The sequence below is a fragment of the Panthera leo genome, chromosome C2 (assembly GCF_018350215.1).
Source record: "Panthera leo isolate Ple1 chromosome C2, P.leo_Ple1_pat1.1, whole genome shotgun sequence".
In the NCBI taxonomy this organism is placed as follows: Eukaryota; Metazoa; Chordata; class Mammalia; order Carnivora; family Felidae; genus Panthera; species Panthera leo.
In genome coordinates this window covers 156191406-156217262 of record NC_056687.1, presented here as the reverse complement: position 1 = coordinate 156217262, position 25857 = coordinate 156191406, and the positions used below count along the sequence as shown (strand labels likewise).

General features: G+C 49.3%; 1 protein-coding gene across 1 annotated transcript; it reads right to left on the bottom strand.

The window, feature by feature from the left end:
* Positions 1-1679: 1679 nt before the first annotated feature.
* Positions 1680-25114, bottom strand: LOC122230091 (cartilage associated protein). Its single transcript, XM_042955765.1, has 7 exons — positions 24375-25114; positions 20138-20287; positions 17627-17798; positions 14641-14769; positions 11600-11745; positions 10153-10236; positions 1680-2539 (listed from the first exon to the last, which is right to left on the bottom strand). The coding sequence occupies exons 1-7, from the start codon at positions 24843-24845 to the stop codon at positions 2486-2488; spliced, it is 1206 nt and encodes a 401-aa protein (XP_042811699.1). The 5' UTR covers positions 24846-25114; the 3' UTR covers positions 1680-2485.
* Positions 25115-25857: the final 743 nt, after the last annotated feature.

Here is a 25857-nt window from a genome sequence, read left to right as displayed (position 1 = left end):
CCGCTCACGGTCTCAAGTGCCCTGGGAGGGGACCTCTCGGGAGGACTCTGGTGCAGGTAACAGCGCAAGTGCCCCCTTTTCCCCGCAGTTTCACTGTTGAATTAAAGTGAAAAAACAAAAAACCTGAAGTAGCTTAGGTTTGCAGCTCACGTTTCAAACGTGAAAACACTATTTCCATAAATGTGGTGCTCCCCAGGGAGGAAGCAGACTAGCTCAGGAGGAACACAAGCGCCCATCTGTGTTCCCGGAGCTTCGGATAGTGAGATGGGGGGGCGGGGGGGGGGGGAGGGGGGGATAGAGAGATGGGGGGAGGGGGAGGGGACTGGAAAGCCAAAAATACCTGCATTTTCCACCTCCCCCTGTTCCCCATTACGTTAAAGACCCCCAACTCTCTCTCCCTTCTTCCCTTCCCGTGCACTGTGAGAAAATTCCCGTCTCCCCAAGGCCACACCAGTCTCATCCACCCTGCATCCCCAGAGGGTCCCAACTAGACTAAGCGGCTCATTGAAAGAGGGGATGAGCTTGAATGAAGGAGACTGAGAACACCACTCTCCAGCCTCAAAGGTGGCTTCTTCTCGGTCTCTTTGGTGGGGTTCTCATTTCACAGAGAGCCCCAGGGCTCCTCCTTGGCCCTTCTCTCTGGCTTCTCAACACACACGTTCAGTCTAGGTGACCCCCTCCGGCCTCACACGTGCCCATGATTCAGCAGGGGGCGTGGCGCTCCTCCCAGGGCCCCTTCACGAGAGTCAGGACCCGCACCCCTGCCCCCCGGCCCCCTCGCTGTGCCTCTCCACAGCGGTCCTGCCAGGGGTCCGCAGGCCTTTTTCCAGAGAGCTGCCCTTGGCTGACCAAGCCACTTGCCTGCGAAGGTCCACTCCACCCCACTGAGGGGCAGTCAATGACTCAGTGATGGAGACCTCACAGGTGCCTGCTGAACGTACCCCCACCATTAACCACAGGCATTTGGGTCCCTGCTTCAGGCTCTGCTGAAGGCCCGATCTGAGAAGCTTCTCAAGTTTTGGTCGCAGCCGGAGGCTCCCATCCCAGCCTCAGCTGCTCTGCACCAAACTCCTTACGGAGCCCACGCCCCGAACTTCCCCATATTCGGCCAATGGAAACGCCATCCTTCCCGCTGCTCTGGCCAAAAGCCTGGAGGCCACCGTTAGCCCCTCTTTCCCATGCTCCACATCCAATGGGTCACTTCTTACGTCCCCATCGCGACCGCCCGGGTCCGAGCCAGCACTCCCTTCCGCCCGGCTCACGCTCAGGTTTTTCACAACGTGGCAGCTGGAGGGATCCAGTAGTCAGGGCCCTCTCCCGACGGCTCACACCTCAGCAGGAGTAGAAGCCTCACGCTGGCCTAAGCCGTCGGTGCTCGTCCCACCTCATGTACTAACACCTGCCAGACTTACCTCCTTCCGTTCTCCCCCTGCCCACTCCTCTCCTTGGCCTCCGTGGCCACAGGGAGCATGTTCTCCACGTAAAGCATTGCACATGCTGTTCCCTCTGCCTGGCATGCTTTTCCCTGAGACCCGCTTCCCCAAAGTCTGGCCGTGATGTCGCCTTCTCAGCGAGGCCTTCCCTGCCCATCCGATTTAAGACTCCAGGCCTCATCTCCAGGCCCCCTTGCCCGCGCTCCTGCTTAATTTTTTCCCCATGGCAATTAACACTCTCGATAGTTTATATACATTTGTTCTTATTTATTTGTTGTCTGTCTCCCTTAGAGGACGTAGGCTCCGGAGGGCAGGGACTTTTTCCCCGTCGTTCTGCACAGCGTTTCTAGTGCCCCCGTCAACGTCTAGCATGTAGTAGGTGCTCAATAAATATTTATTGAAAAAATGAATGCGACCACACCCCCTCTGCTTTCTTCCATTTCCAACTCTGAGGCTTGCAACTGACTGGGATCGACCGACCATTGTTAAGACTTTGGAGATGCAGAAGTGCGGGGCAAAAGCCACATTTCTGGAGTCTGCACTATGTACCCAGCTTCTCTTTCAGTGGGTGCCAGAAATGGTGCGGGTCAGACCACTTGTACGCTGTCACGGGGTCGGGGGGGGCGGTGTGGAGAAGTTTGGCCTGTGTCTTCCACTGTCTTCCTGAATCAGGGCATGGGGATAACGGAGTCTAAAACCTGAAAGAGCAGAAAGCCCAAAATAGGTTTTCACCATTATCTAATCTGAGGAGTATTTTTCTTATTAAAAAAAAAAAAAAAAATGGTGGTTTTCTGGGGGGAAAAAAATGGAGGACTGTGCTTCCAACCAAAATAGTGAGAAAGGCCCGTGTGGAGGTGGGAGGCGCGTGGGGAGGCAGGTGTGGTCACGGGGAAGGCAGGCTCGCCCCTTATGGTACGCAGTGAGAGACGAGGCTTCCCTTTCACTTCGCACAGTGAAGAGGAGGCTTTGAGGTATCGGCGACGTGGGCTACTGGGGAAAGGCAGACAGAATCTGCGTCCCCTGGACATCCAGGGGCTTCTCTTTGCCGTGGACTAGCCGGTCTCCTGCAGCTCCAAGAGGCCATCCACGTATTCCAGAACCTCTCCCTGTAAGAGACGACACGACACGTCTGTTAAGTGGGTTACCTGACTCTAGAAGTGCAGGTGAGCCAAGACCGTTTCTAAGAGGCCGCTGCCAGCTGCCTGTGTGGGCTAGAGCAGCCCCTCCCCCTTGCCCTTGGCCCCAGGGGACCTGCCTTCTAGCCGGGAGGGGACCTGGCTTCCACTCCTTGGGAACTTGGAGTCAAGGGCTCTGCAACCCCCACAGATGGCCCGTGTGAGGGAGAGGGGCAGTCCAGCCACCCTCTGAAAGAGCCGTTTACAGCCCCCCTTTCTGGGCATCCCCCTTCTTGGTGGTTAGTCCACAGGAGCACTCTCTGTCTGCTCCCTTTCTACACTGACCAGCAGATCATGAGCTTTTCAAGGACCAGGACGCGGGTGACTTTCCTTCCCTAGAGCCTGGAATGGACATAGTCGGAAACCTGCTACACGAAGAGGGTATGTGTGCGTATCCCTGGTGTGGCCGAAGCAGTCACTCCGTTCACAGGACGGTCTCTTGGGTGTCGTGGGACCCACCTGCCCACGGTTAGTACCAGGAGCGCGCCCGCTCCCCGCTTCTGCAATCAGCCTTAAGCCTCAATCTGATAGCCCAGCACACTTTCTCGTTTCCTCCCTGCATTGAATTCTCTCCCACGACACACCTGGGCCACCAGCTGAGGACACCCATTTTCTTCCGTGCCAAGAATGAGCGAATCACCAAGCAGGCCGAGTCTCACTCCCATGAGGGCCAGCCCCCCCCCGTGAGGGCCAGCTTGGCCTCCCTCACAGAGGTCACCATCACAGGCCAAGAGCCTCTTTGCTCCTTTTGATATTTTACCACACTTCCTGTTATAAGCTCTCAGCATCAGAGAATAGTTGGGAAACCTCCCGAGCGCGTCAGACACAAAAGGGGGGGGGTCTTATTATTTTCATCAAATATTTCTACCGTATCATGCCTGAGATTAGAAACTAAAGTGACAGAAGTGGAAGACGACTGATCGAACAAACGATGTTTGCTTCCGTTGCCTTCTGGGCCCCAAAAGGAAAACACAGTAGAGGGATTCTATGTATGGCCATGACAGCTGTTCCCAGAGTTACTGTTTCTCGCGGCGTGGCTGCTGTGACATAGGGGTGTGGTATTATTTGCTCTCAGCTCACTAATAAGTACCCAAGGCAATACAGACGAGAGAAACACTACCCCCCCTGTGGCCTGTTATAGCGGAGGCCTTGCTCAGACCTTTCGGGTGCACCCGTCCCCCAGCTGCTGAGAGTGTTACTTGCTGACGGCTTACAGCTGCCCCTTCTCTGGACAGTTGACCTTGGCCAAAGGGAGCAGCCCTACCGGGGAGTTTGCACCCCAAGCCCTCCAGGCTGCCAACCGCCAGGGAGACGACGATAAGGTGCGTACGAAATGCAGGAAGAGCTCTGTGGTACAGTTCGTGCCCCGGAGCTCCCACGGGATGAGGCTGAGCTTGACTCTGGCGGAGACCTCATATTTTCATGGCTCCTTCCCCTGCCCCTCACTTCTTTCCCTCCTGAGAGCACTCCCTCTCAGTAAATCACTCCTGCAAACTGTAACCTATTTCTTTTAGACCTTCCCGAAACAAATAACCATCAGATCCTGAAACTTGATGCGTCCATTTCAGCCTGCTTTATAAGGTTTCTGAAACTATAATAAGCATCTGCAAAATTCTTAACGAGTGTGCAAAACTTTCAGGAGCTCTTACAACACATTTCAGGATAATAAAGGAGAAATCCCCTAATATCAGTAGCTGAATCGTACTGACGTTTTGTCTCAATGTAGCATTTTGGCCTTTGGAATCTTAAAGATTAAATTAATAATTTTATTGTATTGATTATACTTATTTCTTTGATACATAGAAATAACCCAATATGATTTGAAAATAAGCTGAAATATAATTTGATATATAGAAAAGAAAGTCGCTTGCTCACGGTTCTAAAGCTTTGATTAAGAAGCTAAATGCTTCTAGGACCTTCGACAGACCTCTTTCTTTATCATGGCAGTGTCAGGTCCAAGAATTCTAGGAATTTTGAAGCCTAGAATAATTCTGGTGAGCAATGGATGATTACTAACCAGCTGTGTGACTTTGAGCAAGTTACTCAACCTTTCCGAATTTATTTCCTCATCTGTGATGTGAGAGAGCTTGAGTGAATATCGTAAAAGTTCTCCTGTTGTTCTAACACCTATGATTTTTCTAAATATATTGTTTCTGTACATCAAAAGCCCTCATTCATAGCCTTAGACCCAGGAATCCCACCCATGGGAATTTATCCTAAGGAAATGACCAGGAAAAAGGTAACCAATGTAGTCACAGCTGTGTTATTTGTGAAAGCAAAAAGTTGGAAGCAACCTAAAATGCTTATAAAAACAAAAAGCTCAACTTTAAAAAATCCATACTACGGACTGTTAGTCACTAAAAAGTCATGTTTAAAATAAACATTAACTAACAAGGTTAACGAAAACCACACGATCATCTCAATGGATACAGAAGAAAGCAACCGACAAAATTCAACACCACTTCATGATAAAAACATTTGACAAACTAGGAGTAGAAGGGGGAACTTTCTCAACCTGACGAAGGGCACCTACCAAAAAACCCACAGTTAACAGCATTCTTAATGCTAACACCAAATGTTTTCCTTCTAAAATTGGGACCAAAACAAGGATGTCCAATCTCTCTCTTTCTATTTGACATTTTACTGGAGGTTTTAGTCAGGGCTATTAGCAAAGAAAAAGAAATAAAAGTGATCCAGATTGGAAGAAAAGAAATAAAACCACTTCTATTCATAGATAACATGATCTTGTATATAGAAACTCCTAAGCAAAACCACACATACACACAACTATTACAATAAACAACTTCAACAAATTTGCAGAATTATAATATCAATATTCAAAATCAACTGTATTTCTATCTACTAACAATGAACAACTGAAAACAAAAATAAGAAAAAATTCCATTAGCAAAATTTCATTTCTTAATGAAATGTAAGAAAGCATTATTGAAGGAAATTAAAGGGGACCTAAAGAAGTAGAAAGACATACCATGTTAATGGATCAGAAAACTTAATACTGTCAAGATGTCAATACTATCCACAATCCCTATCAAAATAACCAGCATTCTTACAGAGCTAAAACAAATAATCCTAAAATTTGTATGGAACCAGAAAAGACCCTGAATAGCCAAAGAAACCTGAAAAAGAAAACCAAAGCTGGAAGCATCACAATTCTGGACTTCAAGATGTATTACAAAGCTGTAATCATCAAGACAGGATGGTACTGGCACAAAAATAGACACTCAGATCAATGGAACAGAAAAGAGAACCCAGAATTGGACCAACGTATGGCCAACTAATCTTTGACAACGCAGGAAAGAATATCCAATGGAATAAAGACAGTCTCTTCAAGTGGTGGTGGGAAAACTGGACAGCGACATGCAGAAGAATGAACCTGGACCACTTTGTTACAGCATACACAAAAATAAACTCAAAATGGATGAAAGACCTCAATGTAAGACAGGAAGCCATCAAAATCCTAGAGGAGAAAACAGGCAACAACCTCTTTGATCTCAGCCGCAGCAACTTCTTACTTGCCATATCTCAGGAGGCAAGGGAAACAAAAGCAAAAGTGAACTATTAGGACCTCATCAATATAAAAAGCTTCTGCACAGTGAAGGAAACAATCAGCAAAAATAAAAGGCAACCGACAGAATGGGAGAAGATATTTGCAAACAACATATCAGATAAAGGGTTAGTATCCAAAATCCATAAAGAAGTTATCAAGCTCAACACCCAAAAAACAAATAATCCAGTGAAGAAATGGGCAAAAGACATGAATAGACACTTCTCCGAAGAAGACATCCAGATGGCCGACCAACACATGAAAAAATGCTCAACGTCACTCATCATCAGGGAAATACAAATCAAAACCACAATGAAATATCACCTCACACCTGTCAGAATGGCTAACATTAACAACTCAGGCAACAACAGATGTTGACAAAGATATGGAAAAAGAGGATGCCTTTTGCACGGCTGGTGGGAATGCAAATTGGTGCAGCCACTCTGGAAAACAGTATGGAGGTTCCTCAAAAAATTAAAAATAGAGCTATCCTACGACCCAGCAATTGCACTACTAGGTATTTATCCAAGGGATACAGGTATGCTGTTTTGAAGGGGCACATACACTCCCATGTTTATAGCAACGCTATCGACAGTAGCCAAAGTATGGAAAGAGCCCAAATGTCCATCGACGGATGAATGGATAAAGAAGATGTGGTATATACATTTTCAATGGAATATTACTTGGCAATCAAAAAGAATGAAATCTTGCCATTTGCAACAACGTGGATGGAACTAGAGTGTATTATGCTAAGCAAAATAAGTCAGAGAAAGACACATATCATATGACTTCACTCATATGTGGAATTTAAGATATAAACAGATTAACTTAAGGGAGGGGAAGCAAAAATAATATAAAAACAGGGAGAGAGATAAACCATAAAAGATTCTTAAATACAGAGAACAAATTTAGGGTTGCTGGAGGGGTTTTGGGTGAGGGATGGGCTAAATGGGTGATGGGTATTAAAGAGGGCACTTGTTGGGATGGAGCACTGGGTGTTCTATGTAGAGGATGAATCACTAAATTCTACTCCTGAAATCAGTATTACACGATATGTAACCAACTTGGATTTAAATTTTAAAATAATAATAATTTTTTTAAAAAGATGTCAATACTATCCAAAGGATCTTCAGATTTAGCCCAATTCCTATAAAAAATCCCAGCTGCCCTTTAGAGAAATTGGCAAGCTGATCCTATAATTCATATGGAAATGCAAGGGACCTAAGAGTAGCCAAAACAATCTAGAAGAATGAGATCAGAAGACTCACATTTTCAGTTTCACGATGTACTACAAAGCTACAGTATTCAAGACAGTGTGGTACTGGCATAAGGACAGAAATCTGGATCAATGGATTAGAATTGAGAGCCCAGATTTAAACCCTCAGATTTATGGTCAGTTGATTTCCAACAAGGGTACCAAGACAAGTCAATGGGAAAGAAAGTCTTTTCAACATATGGTGCTGGGACAACTGGTTATCCGTATGTAAAAGAATGGAATTGTACCCCTACCTCACATCCTATGTAAAATTAACTCAAAATAGATTGTAGACCTAAAGTCTTAAAATTATAGAAATCTTAAAAAAAATAGGAGTAAAATTTCATGATCTTGGATAAGTGATAGTTTCTTAGAGATTGATACCAAAAACACAAGCAAAAAAGAAAAAACAGATACATGGGATCCCATCAAAATTTAAAACTTTTATGCCTTAAGATACCATTAAGAACACGAAAAGAAAACCCACAGAGAATATTGCATGAGAATATTTGCAATTCATGTGTCTGACAGAGGACTTATAACCAGAATAGATAAAGAATTCTTATAATGCAACAATAAAAAGAAAAGTAACCCAATTAAAAAAATGGGCAAAGAGTGCGAATAGACTGCACATCTCCCCAAAGAAGATATACAAATAGCCAGTAAGCATATGAAAGAATGCTCAACATCATTAGTCATTAGGGAAATGAACATCAAAACCTCAATGAGATGCTATTTCTTACCTGCTAGGATGGCTAATATAGAAAAGACAAACAGGAGAAGGGCTGACAAATATGTAGCCAGTTGGAAATTTTATACATTGCTGCTGGGAATGTAAAACGGTGCAGCCCCTTTGGAAAACAGTCTGGGAGTTTCTCAACAAGGTGACCATAGAGTTACCATATTACCCAGTAATTCCCCTTCCACATATGTACTTTTGGTACGTAAGAGAATTAACAACCTTTGTCCAAACGCAAATATGCCCACAAATGCTCATGGTGTCATTATTCAAAATAGCCCCAAAGTGGAAACAACCCAGTATAAATGTCCATCAACAGAGGAACAGGTAACCAAACAGTGGTATATCCACACAGTGGAATACTAGTCAGCAATAAAAATGGAAATTCACATGTAACATAATACATATTACAACATGGTTGAACCTTGAAAACATTATGCTCAGTGAGAGAAGCTGGTCACAACTGACTACATACCCTATGATTCCATTTATATGAACGTCCAGAACAGGCATATCCATAGACACAGAAAGTAGATTAGTGGTTGCCAGAGGCCGGGGGCAGAGATGGGGGGGCAGCGGGCAGAGGAGAAAGAATGGGGAATGAGACCACTAACAGGTTTGGGATTTCTTTTGGGGGTGATGAAAATGCTCTAAAATTTGATAGCAGTGATGGATGCACAATTTTGTGAGTATACAAAAACACACTGTATTTGTACTTTAAAAAGGATAATTTATGGTGTGCGAATAATATTTCAATAAAGCTGTTCCAGAAAAACATAACAAGGGAAGCTTCTCATATTACAGCATTAAATGGAAAAGCCATGATATCTATTACAATTGGGTTTGTAATGAATATGTATTGGAAAATGGGTAGAAAAAAGTGGAGGTATACATCTCAAAATGTCAGTAGTGGCTTCCATTAGGAACTCAACTCTCCCTTTTTTTCAATATGGTTTTCTCCACGTTCCAAACAACAGCAGCCAACCCTGTTTGTATCAAGCCAGCACCCCTGCCTTTGCAGCATCCTTGTGACCTTATCTCAGGCTCTGCTTCTCAGACACATGCCACAACGATCACCTCCTGGTCTATAAATCACTTCCACACGCAGCATGGTATTTCATTTTCCCAGCCGTGTGAGGTCCCCATTATTCGTCCCATTTTATAAATGAAACAGTGAAGCTCTGGGAAATCCAATGAGTACCACTGACAGGTCCACCCCGTGCAAAAATTCGGTTTTGTGCACCGAAAACAAATCCCATGGTATCTTACTTAGAGGTGCTCCACCAAAAACCAGGGCAGTGGAAACAGAAGATCCGGAGGGCCTGGGCCCCTGGGTGTAGCCCACCGACTCAGAGGTGAGGGGTCAGGCCAGGATACGCTCCAACAGCCGGCAAGCCCGTAGGCTTAGGCCTTAGGAAGCATGTTCTGGTTTGTTTCAAATGCATCTCTCTAAATACCGCCCCTAAGGACTTTTCTGTGACTAGGCTGCCCCACCCCAAAATGCTCCGAGAGCAGCGAGAGCGGCAGAGCCTTTCTCAAAAAAGGAGTCAGCTGAAATCAGGAATTTCAAGCGGTCTCCGAGAACGATAAAATGCCGCCCAGCAAGGACCTAATTAACAAAAAGAGAAAGAAAAAAGATAATAATGATATCACAGAGAAATCGGGGTGAGGGTTTCCAAGGGTGTTGGGAGCACTGAGTAATTGAGAATCCACTGTGTTTTTATAAAGTTAAAACATGATGTCTGGATGACGTCTAGGATGGGTCCCTCCACACTCACCGTCAGGACATGTGGGGCTGCAGCCTGGGTTTCCTAGAAAGCCGCCTTTCCCCTCCCCAGAGCTCTGACTTCCACTAAAACGCCCACAGAGACTGTATTCCTCCGGGTCCCCTTCTGTTTCAGGGACGACTAGGCTTCGAGTGACTTCCACGAAGATGTGAGTCATATTTTCTCCGAGCCAGACGTGTGCTAACCGTGCAAACTCACCTCATCATCATCCACTATATTTTCCTTAGCAAAGTCATACAGCTCTTTCTGGAGCGTAGTTACGTTGAAGAACTGAACTGCTTCCTGTTCAACACAAACACAGAACAGTTTTTACGACCAACCTTTCCACGTCAGAACCGGGAGGAGGGAGAAACAGGTATGGACTTCTTTCGGGGGCGATAAAAATGCTTAAAATTGGAGAGTGGTCATGGTCGTGCCACTCCGTGAATGTGCTGGAAACCACTCAACTGTACATTTTAAAAGCATGAATTTTATTGCATATGAATCATATCTCAATTAAGAAAGAGTGGCCAGGGGCGCCTGGGTGGCTCAGTCGGTTGAGCGTCCGACTTCGGCTCAGGTCATGATCTCGCGGTCCGTGAGTTCGAGCCCTGCATCGGGCTCTGGGCTGATGGCTCAGAGCCTGGAGCCTGCTTCCGATTCTGTGTCTCCCTCTCTCTGCCCCTCCCCCGTTCACGCTCTGTCTCTCTCTGTCTCAAAAATAAATAAACGTTTAAAAAAAAATTAAAAAAAAAAAAAAAAGAAAGAGTGGCCAGCCCCAAGTGAGTAAGAGAGGGGGAGAGAGAAAGAGAGAGAAAGCGTGCGGGTGTGTTGGCTGGGGAGCGAGGTACGAAGGAAAACGTATGGATGGCAGACAGGAGAGCACATAAAAATCCCAATGAAAATACAAGTTAAGGGCAGAGGCCAATTTAAGAAGCTTTTTTACAAGTAATATAGGAGCACCTGGGTGGCTCAGTCGGTTAGGCGTCTGACTTCGGCTCAGGTTGTGATCTCACAGTTTGTGAGTTTGAGCCACCCAGTCAGTGCCGGGCCTGCTTTGGATGCTCTGTCCTCCTCTCTCTCTGCCCCTCCCCTGCTCGCACACACACACTCTCGCTCCCTCTTTCTCTCTCTCAAAAAAAAAAAAAAAGAGTAGGATACAATCCTGGAGTTCCTGGCAACACACGCCAAGCTGGGCCTGTCCATCAGGGGAATTTAATGATGCCTTGGAGGTGCAAAAAAATAAGCAGGCGTAGGAATGTGACACGGAAAACGTTCACGAGAAAGACGAAGCAACGTGCACAAGAGCAGGTAACGTGTGACCCTGTTTCCATAAAATCAAAGACACACGCGCTGTGCACATGAGACGTGTGTAGCGGTAAGGCAGGGCATAGGGAAAAGGCACGGGACGTTGAAGGAACTTCACTTCCCAAGTAAAACATTTCCATAATGTTTGAAACTGGTAGTTGTTACTGATTTAGGAATCAGAATAGAGCGGTAAAATGTTCAAGGACAAAACAACGACGACAACTAGAAAAACAACAGAAGAAAAGGAGTTCCCCTTCGTTTCTGCAATAACTCTTCGTCTTAAGATGGGGAACAGTATCCTGAAAGTGAGAATGAAGAGGAGGCCAGGAAACATGATGCCTGGCGCCCCGATACCTACTGGTCTGGGCTGGAAATGCTCGTCCGAGAGGCCCCACTTGTCCCTGTGGTACTGGTAATACACCAGGTTCTGCTGCATGACCTTGTCACTGTGGTCAAAGAGCAGGTAGCTGACCGCACAGGGGGCCGCGTTCTTCAGGTCGTTCACTGAGGCCGGGGAGAAAAGAGGAACAGGAAATCAGCAAACCCTGCCCTGAAATTGCCCTCACCAGCACAGCCGCCTAAAGGAAACGGCCATGAGCCAGCCCCTTGGGCACATCCCCTCCTTGGGAAAGCCTGTGATGGACCAGAATCACCCCTGGGCGGGCAGGTCACAGACCGGGTCTCCAGAGCAGCCTGGGGAGTGGTTTTCAAACACGGAGGTTCCTCGTGAGGCAGACGCCTCTGCAGAAATGTCCATTAGACTGCACTTCGGGATCCACTGACCTGGGCTGGGAAGGCTGGGTTCCCAAGGCCTGGACTGTCCTCCCGGGCTGAGGGAGGTACAGAGCACGTGCCCGGGTCCCCTCTGGATGGCACCACCATCGCCAGATCCAGGCAGCCCTCCTACAGCTAAACCAAAGCTAGGAAACCCAAAAGGCAGTGGGCCCTCTGGGCCGGAAAAGATGTGAAGTCACCTGGTATTGACATGTCCTGGAAACTGGGGTTCCCACCTCTAGCGTCCCTCATTAGAGTTGCCCCACCTCCGAGGGCACCTTCAGCATAGAGGATCTGCAGGGGCTGGGGTTTGTTTTGGGGGTGGGGGTGGGGGCAAAGGGAAAGAGGTGATAAGCCACAAGCCCCCAGGCATTTATCCTGACACATTGCACTCCAATTTACAACCCAGAACACTACCCTTGCTAAAAGCTCAGCTTGGCCAGAGTAACCAAAACTCGGGTATGAATAAATTGTGCCACCTAGTGGCTGTTTCCTGTGACAACAACCTTAAAACCTGTACTTAAGGGCACAGGCCATTCACCAGGTCTAGAAGGCTGGGAAAGGCACTTAGGTCAAGGCCTTTCAGGGCCGGGGTTCAAGTATAAATGACACCTGCCCTCAAAAACTTTAGTGTGGCAGATAGTGTAGAAAGAGTTTACAACAGGGCCGACTTTCAAGAAGCCAATTTCAAGAAGTAAACGTTAACTCATACTCTTTACCTATAAACCCGGAAAGCAAAGATTTTCTTTCGAAGCCGCAAGCAGATGTAAAGGTTTTGGTCTGCCAGTGTTCATAAGTCATTGCCACAGTTTCCGAGATGCGGGGTGATTTCCTGAGCACGTGAGAATTTCGAGGACCCGTGAGCCGCCAGAGCCTGGATGTATCCGGAACACTCCTAAACTTCTAGTGTTCTGGCCCTGTGCACACAGCACCAAGCCGGGCTCAGAGGGCTCGGAGACCTGATCGTTTCTTCCCTGGGTTTCAAAGTCCAACAGGGAGGTACCAACAGAGATTTTTGTGAAAATGAAATAAATACTAGCTTATTAAAACAACAACAACATCGGGGCGCCTGGGGGGCTCAGTCGGTTAAGCCTCCGACTTCGGCTCAGGTCACGATCTCACGGTCCGTGAGTTCAAGCCCCACGTTGGGCTCTGGGCTGACAACTCAGAGCGTGGAGCCTGCTTCAGATTCTGTGTCTCCCTCTGTCTCTGCCCCTCCCCAGCTTATACTCTGTCTTTCTCTCTGTCTCAAAAATAAACATTAAAAATAAATAAATAAATGGGGTGCCCAGGTGGCTCAGTCGGTTGAGTGTCTGACTTCAGCTCAGGTCATGATCTCACAGCTTGTGGGTTCGAGCCCCACATCCAGCTCTGGGCTGACGGCTCGGAGCCTGGAGCCTGCTTCAGATTCTGTGTCTCCCTCTCTCTGCCCCTCCCACTCTCACGCTCTGTCTCTCTGTCTCTCAATAATAAATAAACATTAAAAAAAAATTTTTTTTTAAGTTGAAGCTGGGTGATGGGCATACTACCACTCTCTCTAATGTATGTTTTTAAGTTTCCAGGGTGTTTAAAAAAATGTACATGACAGGGACACCTGGGTGGCTCAGTCAGCTGAGCATCTGACTTCAACTCAGGTCATGATCTCACAGTTTGTGAGTTTGAGCCCCGCATTGGGCTCTGTGCTGACCTCTCAGAGCCTGGAGCCTGCTTTGGGTTCTGTGTCCCCCTCTCTCTGCCCCTCCCATTCTCACACTCTGTCTCTCTCTCGAAAATAAATAAACATTAAAAAATTTTTTTTAAACACAAAACTTCATCCCTGCCCTCTGTGCAAGGGGAAGGACACCTGATGAAGCCACACCTCACCCTCCTCTTGACCTGAGATGTCCCAAGCAAGGGACATTTCAGGACACTTCACTGCATCCTTAGGTGAGGTTCAGGCCGTCGTAATGGCAGGTTCACTGCCGGAAGGGGTCATTTCCCTTCCTCACAGAGCTCTGGAGTAAATGACTGCTACACAGCCTTCCCAGGGACAATCTGGGAAGATTACCAAATTAAAAATTTACCTGATTACCTGATTACCAAAATTAAAAATGTAAATATATATATGTATACACTCACATATGCACACATAGAAGAAAAATCTTTTTTTTTTGGTCCCTTTTTTAACCTTCAGCAGGCAAATCTTTCAGAGTACCCTCAAGACGACAGGAGGTGGGGTAAAACGGCAGGTGGCCGTGGCAGGACAGCCACTCAACAAAGCACTTTGATAGAGGTTTGTCACACGCCCGTGTACGAATACCCCAAGCATTCCACACCTGTCAACCCACTGGCCCCTCATGGCAACCTCAGGAGGTTAATACAATTATCTCTGATTTACAGATGAGGACCCGAGGCACAGAGAAATTAGTAAGTGACGCAGCTGACATGCGCCCTGAATCACCAGGCCTTGCCACCTTTTTGTGGGAGGCCCAGCAACTGGGGCTGTCGACGTGACCTTGACAACTCCTCTCAACAGCCACAGGTAAGGTAGGGTTAAAATATCTTAACCCTATTTTTTACAGATGGGGAAGCTGAGTCTCAGGACTGAGCACCTTGCCCAAGCTCTCATGGAAGATAATTACTTACATTTATAATAAGCAAACTGCAAATAATGATACATGGTGGCCACAAACTTCTCCACGGGATAGCCTCCTACGACGGGGGTGAGGTTCTTTTCACACTGCATTTTGCATTCCAGGACTTCTACATAATGATCTGAAAGAATACACACAGATTTTCAGAGCAGTACGTTCATTCGTTCCTTTTTCTTTTCTTTTTTTCAGTTTTTTAGTTTTTAAGTAATCTCTATACCCAGCGTGGGACTCGAACTCACCACCCTGAGATCAAGAGTCACATGCTCCACCAACAGAGCCAACCAGGCACCCCTGCATTCATTAGTTTCTTAAAACTACTTCTGCCCCCCTCTCCTCATGATCCCGGTAAAAGGTAAAGATAATCAAGGTAAAATAGTTCAACAACAGTTATGATAAATGGGCTGAAATCCTTAATATACAAAGTTCCTCAAAGTCAGTAAGAAAAAGACAAACACCCAATATAAAAATGGCCAAAGGAGGTTCACAGAAAAGAAATTGTAAAAATGGCTAATAAACATTGTGAAAATATGTTATACTTCATTTGTAATTAAGAAACACAATCCAGGGGCGCCTGGATGGCTCAGTCAGTTAAGCGTCCGACTTCGGCTCAGGTCATGATCTCGCGGTCCGTGAGTTCGAGTCCCGCGTCGGGCTCTGGGCTGATGGCTCGGAGCCTGGAGCCTGTTTCCGATTCTGTGTCTCCCTCTCTCTCTGCCCCTCCCCCGTTCATGCTCTGTCTCTCTCTGTCTCAAAAATAAATAAACGTTAAAAAAAAATTTTTTTAAAAAGAAACACAATCCAGGGGCACCTGAGTGGCTCAGTCGGTTAAGCTTCTGACTCTTGATTTTTGGCTTGGGCAATGATCTCACGGTCGGTAGGACTGAGCCCCGAGTCAGGCTCTGTGCTGAGCAGGAAGCCTGCTTGGGATTCTCTCTCCCTCCCTCTCTCTCTGCCCCTTCCCCACCCACACACAATCCCACCTAAAATATCTTAAAGCGTTAAACTGGCAAATAAAAATTTGCTTAACTGCAGTATGGTAGACACACATATTACATCAGTTTCAGGTGTACCACATGGTCATTGGACACGACCGCAAGTTAAATTGGCAACATTTTTAAAATTTGATAACACTCAGCATTAGAGGGAAAATGGTGAAACTTACAGTCTCATATTCCCTTGATAGAAGCAAAACAGAAACACACTTTTTGGAGACAAATTCGGCAAAACGTATCAAAGTTAAAATACACAAATTCTCTGACCCACCAGTCTACCTCTAGGAAATTTTCCTTAGACACAGGCACACCCAGGCACTGTTTGTAACAGCAAACAGACTTGGAAATAACCTAAATGCCAATCAACAGGCTAGTGACCACTCAACTCTGATACATACAAACAATGGAATCTACACAGCCTTTAAAAGAGAAGAGGTAGACCTAAATATAACAGAGCGAGATGTCAAAGACTACATTTCCCAGCCTCCCTTGCAGTTAGGGTGGGGCCCTATGGGTAATTGGGCCAATGAACCGTGGATAGCAACAACTAATGCGTGCCACTTCTGGGACTGGTCCCTAGAGTCTCCCACATGATCCTTGGTCCTCTCCCCTTTCTCCCTTCACACAGTTAGAAGCAGAAGACTCCAGGATGACGGTACATGTTTTGTTGGCCGAGACGGTGGAGGACAGGCACTCTCCTACATTTTTGGTAGGAATACAAAAATGGTACCTTAACGTACTAAATAATTTACAGAGACATTTACTCTTTCAACCATCTATCCCACTTGTGTTGGCTTTGAAAACATACCCCTACACTTAGCAAAAAAAACAAACAAACCCTAAAGTTCCCCCTTAGCAAAAGATTGGGCCAAACCAAATGTCCATCAGGTAACTGAATAAACTGGGGCATATTATTCCCACCACCCCTCGATGGAGTACTCAGCAACAATAAAAAGAAGGACTATCTCCACGTGCTAGGTAAGGTATATTGCTAAGTACAAAAAACCAAGAACAGAACAGTGTGTAAAGTATGGTACCTATTCGGTATGAGAGAAGTAAACATAAAAATACAGAAAAAAATATATATGTGTGTGTCTATTTTCCTTTATAGAGATAAAAGAATCAGGCAAGAGTCTTCAATACATGCTAAATCAGGGGCGCCTGGGTGGCTCAGTCGGTTGGGCGGCCGACTTCGGCTCAGGTCACGATCTCGCGATCCGTGGGTTCGAGCCCCGCGTCGGGCTCTGTGCTGACGGCTCAGAGCCTGGAGCCTGTTTCGGATTCTGTGTCTCCCTCTCTCTCTGGCCCTCCCCATTCACGCTCTGTCTCTTTCTCCTTCTCTCTCTCTCTCAAAAATAAATAAATAAACGTTAAATAAATAAACCTAAAAGATGACCAATTTGTTACAACATTTTTGGAACTTGGGTATGTTATGCTAAGTAAAAGAAGCCAGTCCCAAAAGGACAAATACTAATTCTACTCATCCGAGGTACCTAGAGTAGCCAAATTCACGGAGACAGAAAGTGGTTGCCAGGGGCCGTGGTGGGAAGAGGGCGGGAGCTGGGTTCACTGGGTCCAGAATTTCCCTTTGAGAGGATGAAACGGCGGGAGGTGGCGGTGGCTGTACGACAAGGGACTGCACGCTCACAGATGCGAACATGGCAATGTCCTATATCACGTGGGTCGTGAGTCGCTCTCGGCCCGCTTTTATTTTTCCGAAAGCCTGTGGGGAATCTGTGACTGGGCAGGGCTGATCTGGCCGACCCCCTTTCCAGGCCTGTGCTTGGACACCGAACTCAGTAATTTTTCCAGAAGCCCCTGGAAAGTCAAAGGCGGGTCTGCGTGGGTTACATATTACCTCCCCAGCTACCCAGTCAGAGGGACGCTCAAACGTCCCCCAGAGGTCACTGCAGGCACCAGGAAGGCACGCAGATGCCACACGAGGCTGTCCCGTTGGTCCCTGGTCCAAACCAAAACGCCACCAACCTGCTATGGAAAGATAGAAGTCCTTGAAGTCCTTGATCTCCCTGGAGCCCTCGCAGGCCGCCAGACACTCGTAAAAGGCTTTGAAGAAATCGGGAAGGGCCAGCTCCATGTCTGTGACGGACGTCCTCCAGTTCTCGCCATTGTAGGCCCGCACGGCTCGGACGAACAGGCTCTGGAAGGCACGGTGGAGGGGGCGGGGAGCTTGCAGGCCTGAAGGAGGCAGACCAGCACGGAGTTCTGCTCTCCTCAGTGCCCAGAAAACCACGCCGACCCTTAATCACACATAAGCCAACCGGGAACTGACTTCTATCTGGCTTTTTCTGTCCTGTGTACAATGGTACCTTCTCATCTAATTCAAAAAGTAGGAGGGGCTGGATAATACAACCAAATTCAGATCAAGAACAAAGGAAAAACTTACAGTGACAGAAATCGGAGCAGTGCCACCCCCGGCTCCCCCCCCCCCCGCCCCCCACGATCAGGGGTTGGGACAAAGGCTTGACTGGAAAGGGGCCTGAGGGAGCATTTTAGAGGAGAGGAAACTATTCTATAGTGTGATTATGGTGGTGCTTACACAATTGCACAGCTTCCCCCCAAATCATTGAATTATACACTTAAAATTGGTGAATACATTTCAAGCAAGCTATCCCTCAGTAAAGCTGATTTTTATTTTATTATTATTATTTTTTTTAACGTTTATTTATTTCTGAGACAGAGAGAGAGAGAGCATGAACAGGGGAGGGGCAGAGAGAGAGGGAGACACAGAATCCGAAACAGGCTCCAGGCTCTGAGCGGTCAGCACAGAGCCTGACGCGGGGCTCGAACTCACGGACCGCGAGATCATGACCTGAGCCGAAGTCAGACGCTTAACCGACCGAGCCACCCAGGCGCCCCAGTAAAGCTGATTTTTAAAACTGAACCGAAGAAAACACATAAGCTCGACAGCAGGTGGCAGGCCCCCTCCCCCAACGGCTACGTATAAAATAGGAAAGCCACTACGCTGGCTGCTGGGGACGGTGGCCACCTGCCTGGCGGCGGAAAAGTCAAGGGACTTCTGCTCATCGTCGACTGGACCAGACAGAGAGAAGTAACGGGGGCTGAGGAAGCTGCCTGGTCTCAGAAGAAATGAGCAGAGATCTGGGATGCATACACGACCCTGCTAGTCTGGATGGTGCAGGGCGGGCCGGGACGTAAGCAGGGAATGCTCCCCTCGGGGTCCTCTTCCAGCTGCTCCAGAACGGGGGTATCCAAGGGCCCCCCCTCAGACCTGAGCTTCTCGCCAAGCTTCAGGTGTCAGCTCGCGCGGCAAGACCTCCCTAAACCCCCCGGGCAGGCAGCATCCCCTGCACATGAGGCCGGCAGAGAACTGAAGGCGTCTTGCCCGGGGACACAAGCAGCAACCCCAGGCAGCCGGCTCTGCAGGGGCAGCAGGGCGGGGGCGACAAGAAGAAAGCCACATGTGGAGAGGGGCCCCTGGGCACACAGGAGGGCAGCCCCACCACAGCCGGGCTTTTGAACGGGGTTTTTGGAGCCCTAGGTTTCCTCTCACGCCCACCTACGTGCCCAAGAGATCCCACCTCCCAAAGCTGCTCCTTACCAGAGACCGGTGATTCCTTTTCTAGAGACCCCATCCATAAAGGCTGGAGGGTCAGGGACCAGGCATAGGAGGGCGGGGGTGCAGGCATGGGGCGGAGAGCCAGGAAGCGGGTGAGGTCTCCGACCCAGCCGCGGCGACCCCATCCCTCTCCCCAGACCGCCTCTCAGACACCAGCGGACGAGCATGAGCCGCCACCAGTCCTGCAAAAGGCTGGAGGATTCTTCCCTGGAAAACTGAAGGGCCCCCAGAATAGGGACTTGGAGGGTCCCCACCAGTGAAAAAGTGAGCTTGCAGTCTGGTCACACTACAGGAAACCCTGGGCCTTGGTTGCAATCTACCAGCTGCCCATGGACACCTTCAACACATCCCTCTGCTTTCAACCCGGCCCTGCCCTCCCTTAGGACCCATGCCCCCCCCCCCGCCCCGCGCCCACGCTCGACAGGTCCAGACAACAGCAAGTGCTCACAGGGGTTAGGACCCCCCCCCTGCAGAGGCAGAGATTCCAGTAGTCTCTAATCTGTCAAGTCAGTCCTCCACGCTCCCCGATTCCCTCTCCACCTCAGTACATATGGTGTGTGTGTGTGTGTGTGTGTGTGTGTGTGTGTGAAAAGATGTCTTCTAGTCTCATCAGAAACTGTGTGTTTATTCCTCTATCTTAAAAACCAAATGATCAAATGACCTTATTTCTAAAATACAGCATTTAAAGGAAAGATGGCTTCAGGTGCATCACAGAACGTAAAACCCCACTCTTAAGTGGGTCACCGTTATGCGAAACAGTCCATCGTTCTTATTGCCCTAATATTCATCAGTGTCATCAAAAATCCTAGAGGCCCTTAGACGTCAACAGCTGTTCATCCAGACCTCCTCCTTCAGCCACTCACGCTGCCACTGTCGGCTGTGTGAAAACCCACTTATACCTCATATGACTTGGTTTCCAAGTCCTTAATGTAGTCCTCGGCATCAGGCAAGCTCTTGTAATACGCCATGTTTCTCTTCATCATTTCGTCATCGGGATGCTTCAGTAGAAAGGTGTGAGCGGCGGCAATGGCCTTTGGGAGATTATTTGCCTAAGTACAACGAAGAGACGTGACATCTACTCAATGGAAGATGAACAGTGATTTTTGCAAAACAAGAACGTTCAGTCCTGCAAGTAACTCTGTGTTTCAACACAGGGCTTCCAGCCGGGGGTTCGTTGACTTCCATGGCCCATGAAACCTGCACTCTCTTGCTCTCCTGCTTCCAATGGGGGTCACCGGTGAGGAGCCCCAGTGGGAGCCCGAAGGAAGGCAAAAGGGTGAGGTTGGATTATTTAGCCCCCTGGCTCCCTCCCTTCCGTCACCTTGGGCTGCTAGTGCCCCTTAACTGAAGGCCACAGCTCCTCTCAAGGCGGCCCTCTCCACACAGTCTCCCTCCTTCCTGCGTCCTGAACTGTCCTCACCCTCGCCCTTTTTGGCCAAGGGGTGCTCACACTTACCATCACTAGCCTTTGTAAATAACCACCCTCAAACGTTCCTCCGACTACCCAGTATGACTACGCCACGCCTTCTGGAAAAATACATTAGTATTTTCCAAGATACGTATATGTTCCTAAATACATTAATATTTTCCCACATGTCTTACAGAACCTCCTGCTCACCATTCTCGATGACCCCCATCACCGTTCCCTTATCCATTCACTCGGCAAACATTCGCTGAGAGCCTCCTGCCTGCCAGCCGCTGCTCTAGGAAGTGGGTCTGTAACAACGAGCAAAACAGGAAAAGAAAACCCCTGCCGCCATGTACCCGTACCCTCAAGTATGCTTCCCGATCTCCTGGCAACATCCATTAAGGTGTGTGGCCTGGGAGCTTCAGGCAGGGCACCCTCGTGGACAGCGACCAGGAAGGCAGAAGTCCTCGGGGAGGAAGCGTGTGTTGGGGTGTGGGCTCCAGCAGGCGGGAGGGCAAGGATGTGGACGCCCCCCTGGGCGGACACGCGACCCGCAAGCAGAGGGCACCCACGCTGACGTGTCGTCCCTGGCCGTCCCCGGGAATCATGGCACAACCTCGCTGTGGGGAAGCGGAGGCACCCATACATGTGCACGGAGCCTCCTTCAGCCAATCCAGAGGGCCGCTCAGAGGTGGGAGTGAGGTTTGCAGACAGAAAACAAAGGGACACTTGGCACATCCTGGAATTCTGCGCATCAAAGGGTAGCGTATATCCGTACGAAAGTGCCCCGGGATTGGCACCAAGTCATTTGGAGACGAGGCGGCAGCTAGGCCGGAGAAGTAACGAGGGCAGACTCCCGGCTGTCAGCGCTGGCATTTCGGAAATGCCCGTGAGTGGCCCGTGTGGGAATGCCCTTGCAAGAGCTCTACAGAAGGCCTTACGCTCCGGGCCGGAAACAGGCAGGCCCGCAGGAAGGGAGGAGGTATGAATGCAGCCCTTTACAGCATTTGCCAATGAAATGAGACTCTCGAATTCTCAGAAGGGCACTTAGAAAAAAGGGCACAGAATGGGATCTTCAAGGCCGCTAACTTAGGATCTGAGTTTTATGGAAGCCCTTCCTGGAGAGGAAAGGGTGGTGTATTCACTTCAGGTCGGGCTCTGCCGGCTGAAACGTGGAGCCACATCTTGGCAGCTGAACCTCGCACAGAAACCCAGGCAGGTTCTGGAGAAGGGGGAAGGAGCACTACCCTCCCGTGAGCTCCTTAGAAACAGCCACCTGCACGGGAGGACCCCAGCTACCTCCCTACGAGCCACTGCTCAATGTGGTGACAGGGGGTGGGGGCGTGGGGAGAGAGTCCTGGTCCCGGCAAAGGGTGGGCTAGGAGTGCCTGGGACGGGGCCCGCTCTACCTGCTCAGACCTCAACGGTCATTCGGGATTTGATCAAGGGCGGGGGCCCACTTTTTGCTCAGCCTGTGGGGACGGTGAGCATTTCGTGGAAATGCGGCCATGGAGAGAACCCACGGCTGGGGACGTGGACCTAAGATAGGCCGATGACCTAAAACCTATGTGGGCTTGCGGGCCATACCAGGAGCCCCTTCCTACAAAAGCACACATCCATACCTCTTTGCATCACTCTGACAGGCCAGCCCCACCATCCCCATCTGTGTGTTCAACTCAGGCATTTGTCCTTAATCACTGAAACAGAGGCCTGCAAATCAGAGTGGCACAATAACACCTGCTCAAGTCCTCCCACAGCAGGCGGCACTCAGAACCAGCCTCGGGTTTCAGGTGCCAGGCCGGATGTATGGGCCTGGCACACCATCATTTGGTCCCCACCCATTTGGTCTGAAAATAGAAACATCGCTAAGGAAAAAAATAAAGCATACAGTAACACCACCTAAAATCACTTCTTCAGTGATTTTCAGTCGAAGCAACTAAGTGAAGATTCTGGCTTACTCACAAAACTCTGAACCTTTTCCTGTCCCATAAGAGATCTCAAAATATCAACACAGATGCTATTTTACTGACTTTTAAGTAAAGGGTTTTGAAGAGTAGCTGTGACCATCCCGACCTTTGAAGATGCCATGCTGAAGGAGAAAACCTTTGCCTTCTGGTCACATTAAGGAAAATCCTTTCCCTCCTCCCTATGTATACCTTTTGTTTCAAATTCCTCTGTATAGAAAAGAAATCAGCTTCTACTATTCTCCAGTTTTAAAAATAAAACATTTCCCCCTTGATTATATGACTCAAATTCGGTTCAGACAGTAATCTGGCAAAAGCTATACAAAAAAGAGAAAATTAAATGAGTCACTTTTAGCTTAAAAATAGGGATGGTGTGAGCCAGCCATCATTTTTCTACGTCCTGGAACTTTATCCCCTGGTTTTATTTTAAAGCTTATTTTTTTTTATTGCCAGAACAAACATTCACAAAATCGAGACCTCGTACAAAAATGTAAGCATAGAAATAACTCAGGTGTTCACCTATTTAGGGTTTCACGCTATTTTATTACTCTTATGAGCGCAGCATAACACGGATTTGTTTCAGAAATACGAAAAACAGACCCTGCAGTGCAAAGACTCAAAGCAAAGACAAAAGCAAACAACTTCTACCTCCAGAGTCTGGAAAATGCCATGAATCTAGTTTTGTAGTCGTTAAAACAAATGCATAAACGCAATATATTCCTTTGAAAAGCGTTTCCAATTAGGTAAAGCAGAAGCTGGGCTTTAGGAGGGCTTCCTTGGCAAAATCTGGTAAAGACCTGCCAAGTTAAAGTCACTTTGTCCAGTAACAGGCAATTGAGCCCATCCTTAGAACTTGTGGGTCCCCTGAGAAAGGCCTCAGAGGGTCAAGAATCGCAATTTGTGGCTATTTTTAGCCAGCAATCACAGGATTTAAGCAGCCGCAAAGGAGGAAGTCAACCGCGTTAAATTCTAGACGGAAAAGAGCGGAGAGGACCAACCCGGATGAACCACAGTGCCCCGTTCCGCTCCTCCAGGCAGGCGTGCGTGCTCCCAAGGAGACTCTGCCCCGGCCTGGCCTCAGTTTCCTTCTCTTTAAGAGAGACTAGGCGGCAGCTCAGGTCCTCTTCCCCTCAATTACTGAAAGCCGCCACTGGAGACAAAAAGGGGTTTTCATGGTACACACAGAAAAGGAGAGTCTGTCAAATACCCGGTAACATTCATCAGGCACTGTTGCGTGGCAGACACTGCGCTAGACGCTCTGTGTACGAATTCCCTGCCTCAGAACAACGCTTCCAGAAAAGCATTTGCGCCTCTATTTAAGACGAAGAAGGGGAACAGAAGTTGGAGGCTTCCTTTCGCAGGGCTGGGTGGGAGCAGGCCGGGTCAAGGAAAGGCGGGGCCGCCCAGACGGAGGGTCTGGGCCTGGGGATGGGGCGGGGCCCGGGCCTGGGGGAGGGGCCCAGACCTGGAGATGGGGCGGGGCCCGGGCCCGGGGATGGGGAGGGACCTGGGCCCGGGGATGGGGCGGGGCCCGGACCCGGGAATGGGGCGGGACCCGGGCCCGGGGATGGGGCGGGGCCCGGGCCTGGGGGCGGGGCCCGGACCTGGAGATGGGGCGGGGCCCGGGCCCGGGAATGGGGCGGGGCCCGGGCCTGGGGACGGGGCCCGGACCTGGGGATGGGGCGGGGCCCGGGCCTGGGGACGGGGCCCGGACCCGGGGATGGGGCGGGGCCCGGGCCCGGGAGGCGGGGCGGGCCGACTTGCCTTGAAGTAGGCGAACTGCAGGAACTTGTAGGGCTCCCGGCGCTGGAAGTCGGCCAGCACTTCGCGGCTGGGCTGCGACTGGCGGAAGGCTGGCAGGCCCTGCTTGCAGCGCTTGAGGCAGTGCGCGCGGCGCAGCAGGCCCCCGAAGAGGCGCAGCTCGGGGTAGCGGGCGAGGCCGGCGGCCGGCTCGGGCTGGGGCACGGCGCTGCAGTTGCGGTGGCAGAAGGCCTCGCTGTCGCGCAGCAGGCGGTGCAGCCGCAGGCTGATCTCCAGGTAGCCCACGCTCTCCGCCCAGTGCTCGCCGCTGTACTGGTCCAGCGCGTGCCGGTAGGCCGACTCGAGCGGCATCAGCTCGTCCCGCGGGAAGCTGCGGAAGCTGTAGCGCTCGTACTGGGCGCGCCCGCAGCGCAGCGCACAGACTGCGCACAGCAGCGCCAGCAGCGCCGCGGCCGCCCCGCGTCCCGGCTCCATCGCGCCCGGCGGAAGGAAGGAAGAAAGGAAGGAAGGAAGGGGACGAGAAGGCAAGGAAGGCGGAGGACTGCGCAACGCGGCGAGCCCAAGGCTTGGGAGGCGGGGACACCAGCCTCCGGCCCGCCCCGTCCTGCGCCCTCCCCCACCCAGCCACCCGGCCGGGGGGTCCGGGAGAAGCTGCCCGCGCCGGGGAGGGTGCCCTGGGGATGGCGCGCTGCCCTCCGGTTCTGCACCGGGCTCTGGGGGCTCCTTTGTTCATTTGTTTGGAGCTGGCGGTCTGCAAGCCGGACGCGGCCCTAGCGGATCGCAGCGCCGCTTAAAACCTTTTGATCGCTTAGAGCGCTTGTGAAAACGCAGATTCCTAGGCGGTGCCCCAGAGTTTCCGACTCAGAAGGTCTGGGGTGAGGGTCTGGGCATTTGCATTTCTAGCCAGCATCCTGGTGAGGCTGATGCCGCGGGTCCAAGGCCTATACACCTTGGTGGCACTGCCAACGACCTTACCTCTCAGAGGAAGACGATGGATAAACAGAATTAATGCGGATGTCAGTGACCCTTCGTAAACTATTCAGCTGATCAAGTTGAAGATGCACACACCTTCAGTCTGCGATTCCACTCTTCACGAATATGCTGGAGAAACTTGTATGTATCCAGAGATAGGGGTGGGATGTTAAAGGCAGACCTGTTATTTTTCTAATGCTTTAAACTTTTTATTTTTAAATAATTTGCAGAACAGTTGCACGGATAGTACAAACAACTCCTATGTATCCATGATCCAGATTCATAAATTGCTAATATTACACCACCTTTCCTCTATTTTATTTATAGGGTTTTTTTTTCCCCTGAATCATTTGAGAGTACATGCATCAAGAGAGTCGCATACATCAAGCCCACTTGGCCCTTAATCTGTCAGTTTGTAGGTTCTAAAAGCAAATCTACAGACAACGATCCAGTCCAGGAAATTTCACATTGATACATTATTCCAGTTTTGTCAACTGTTCTAATAATGTCTTCC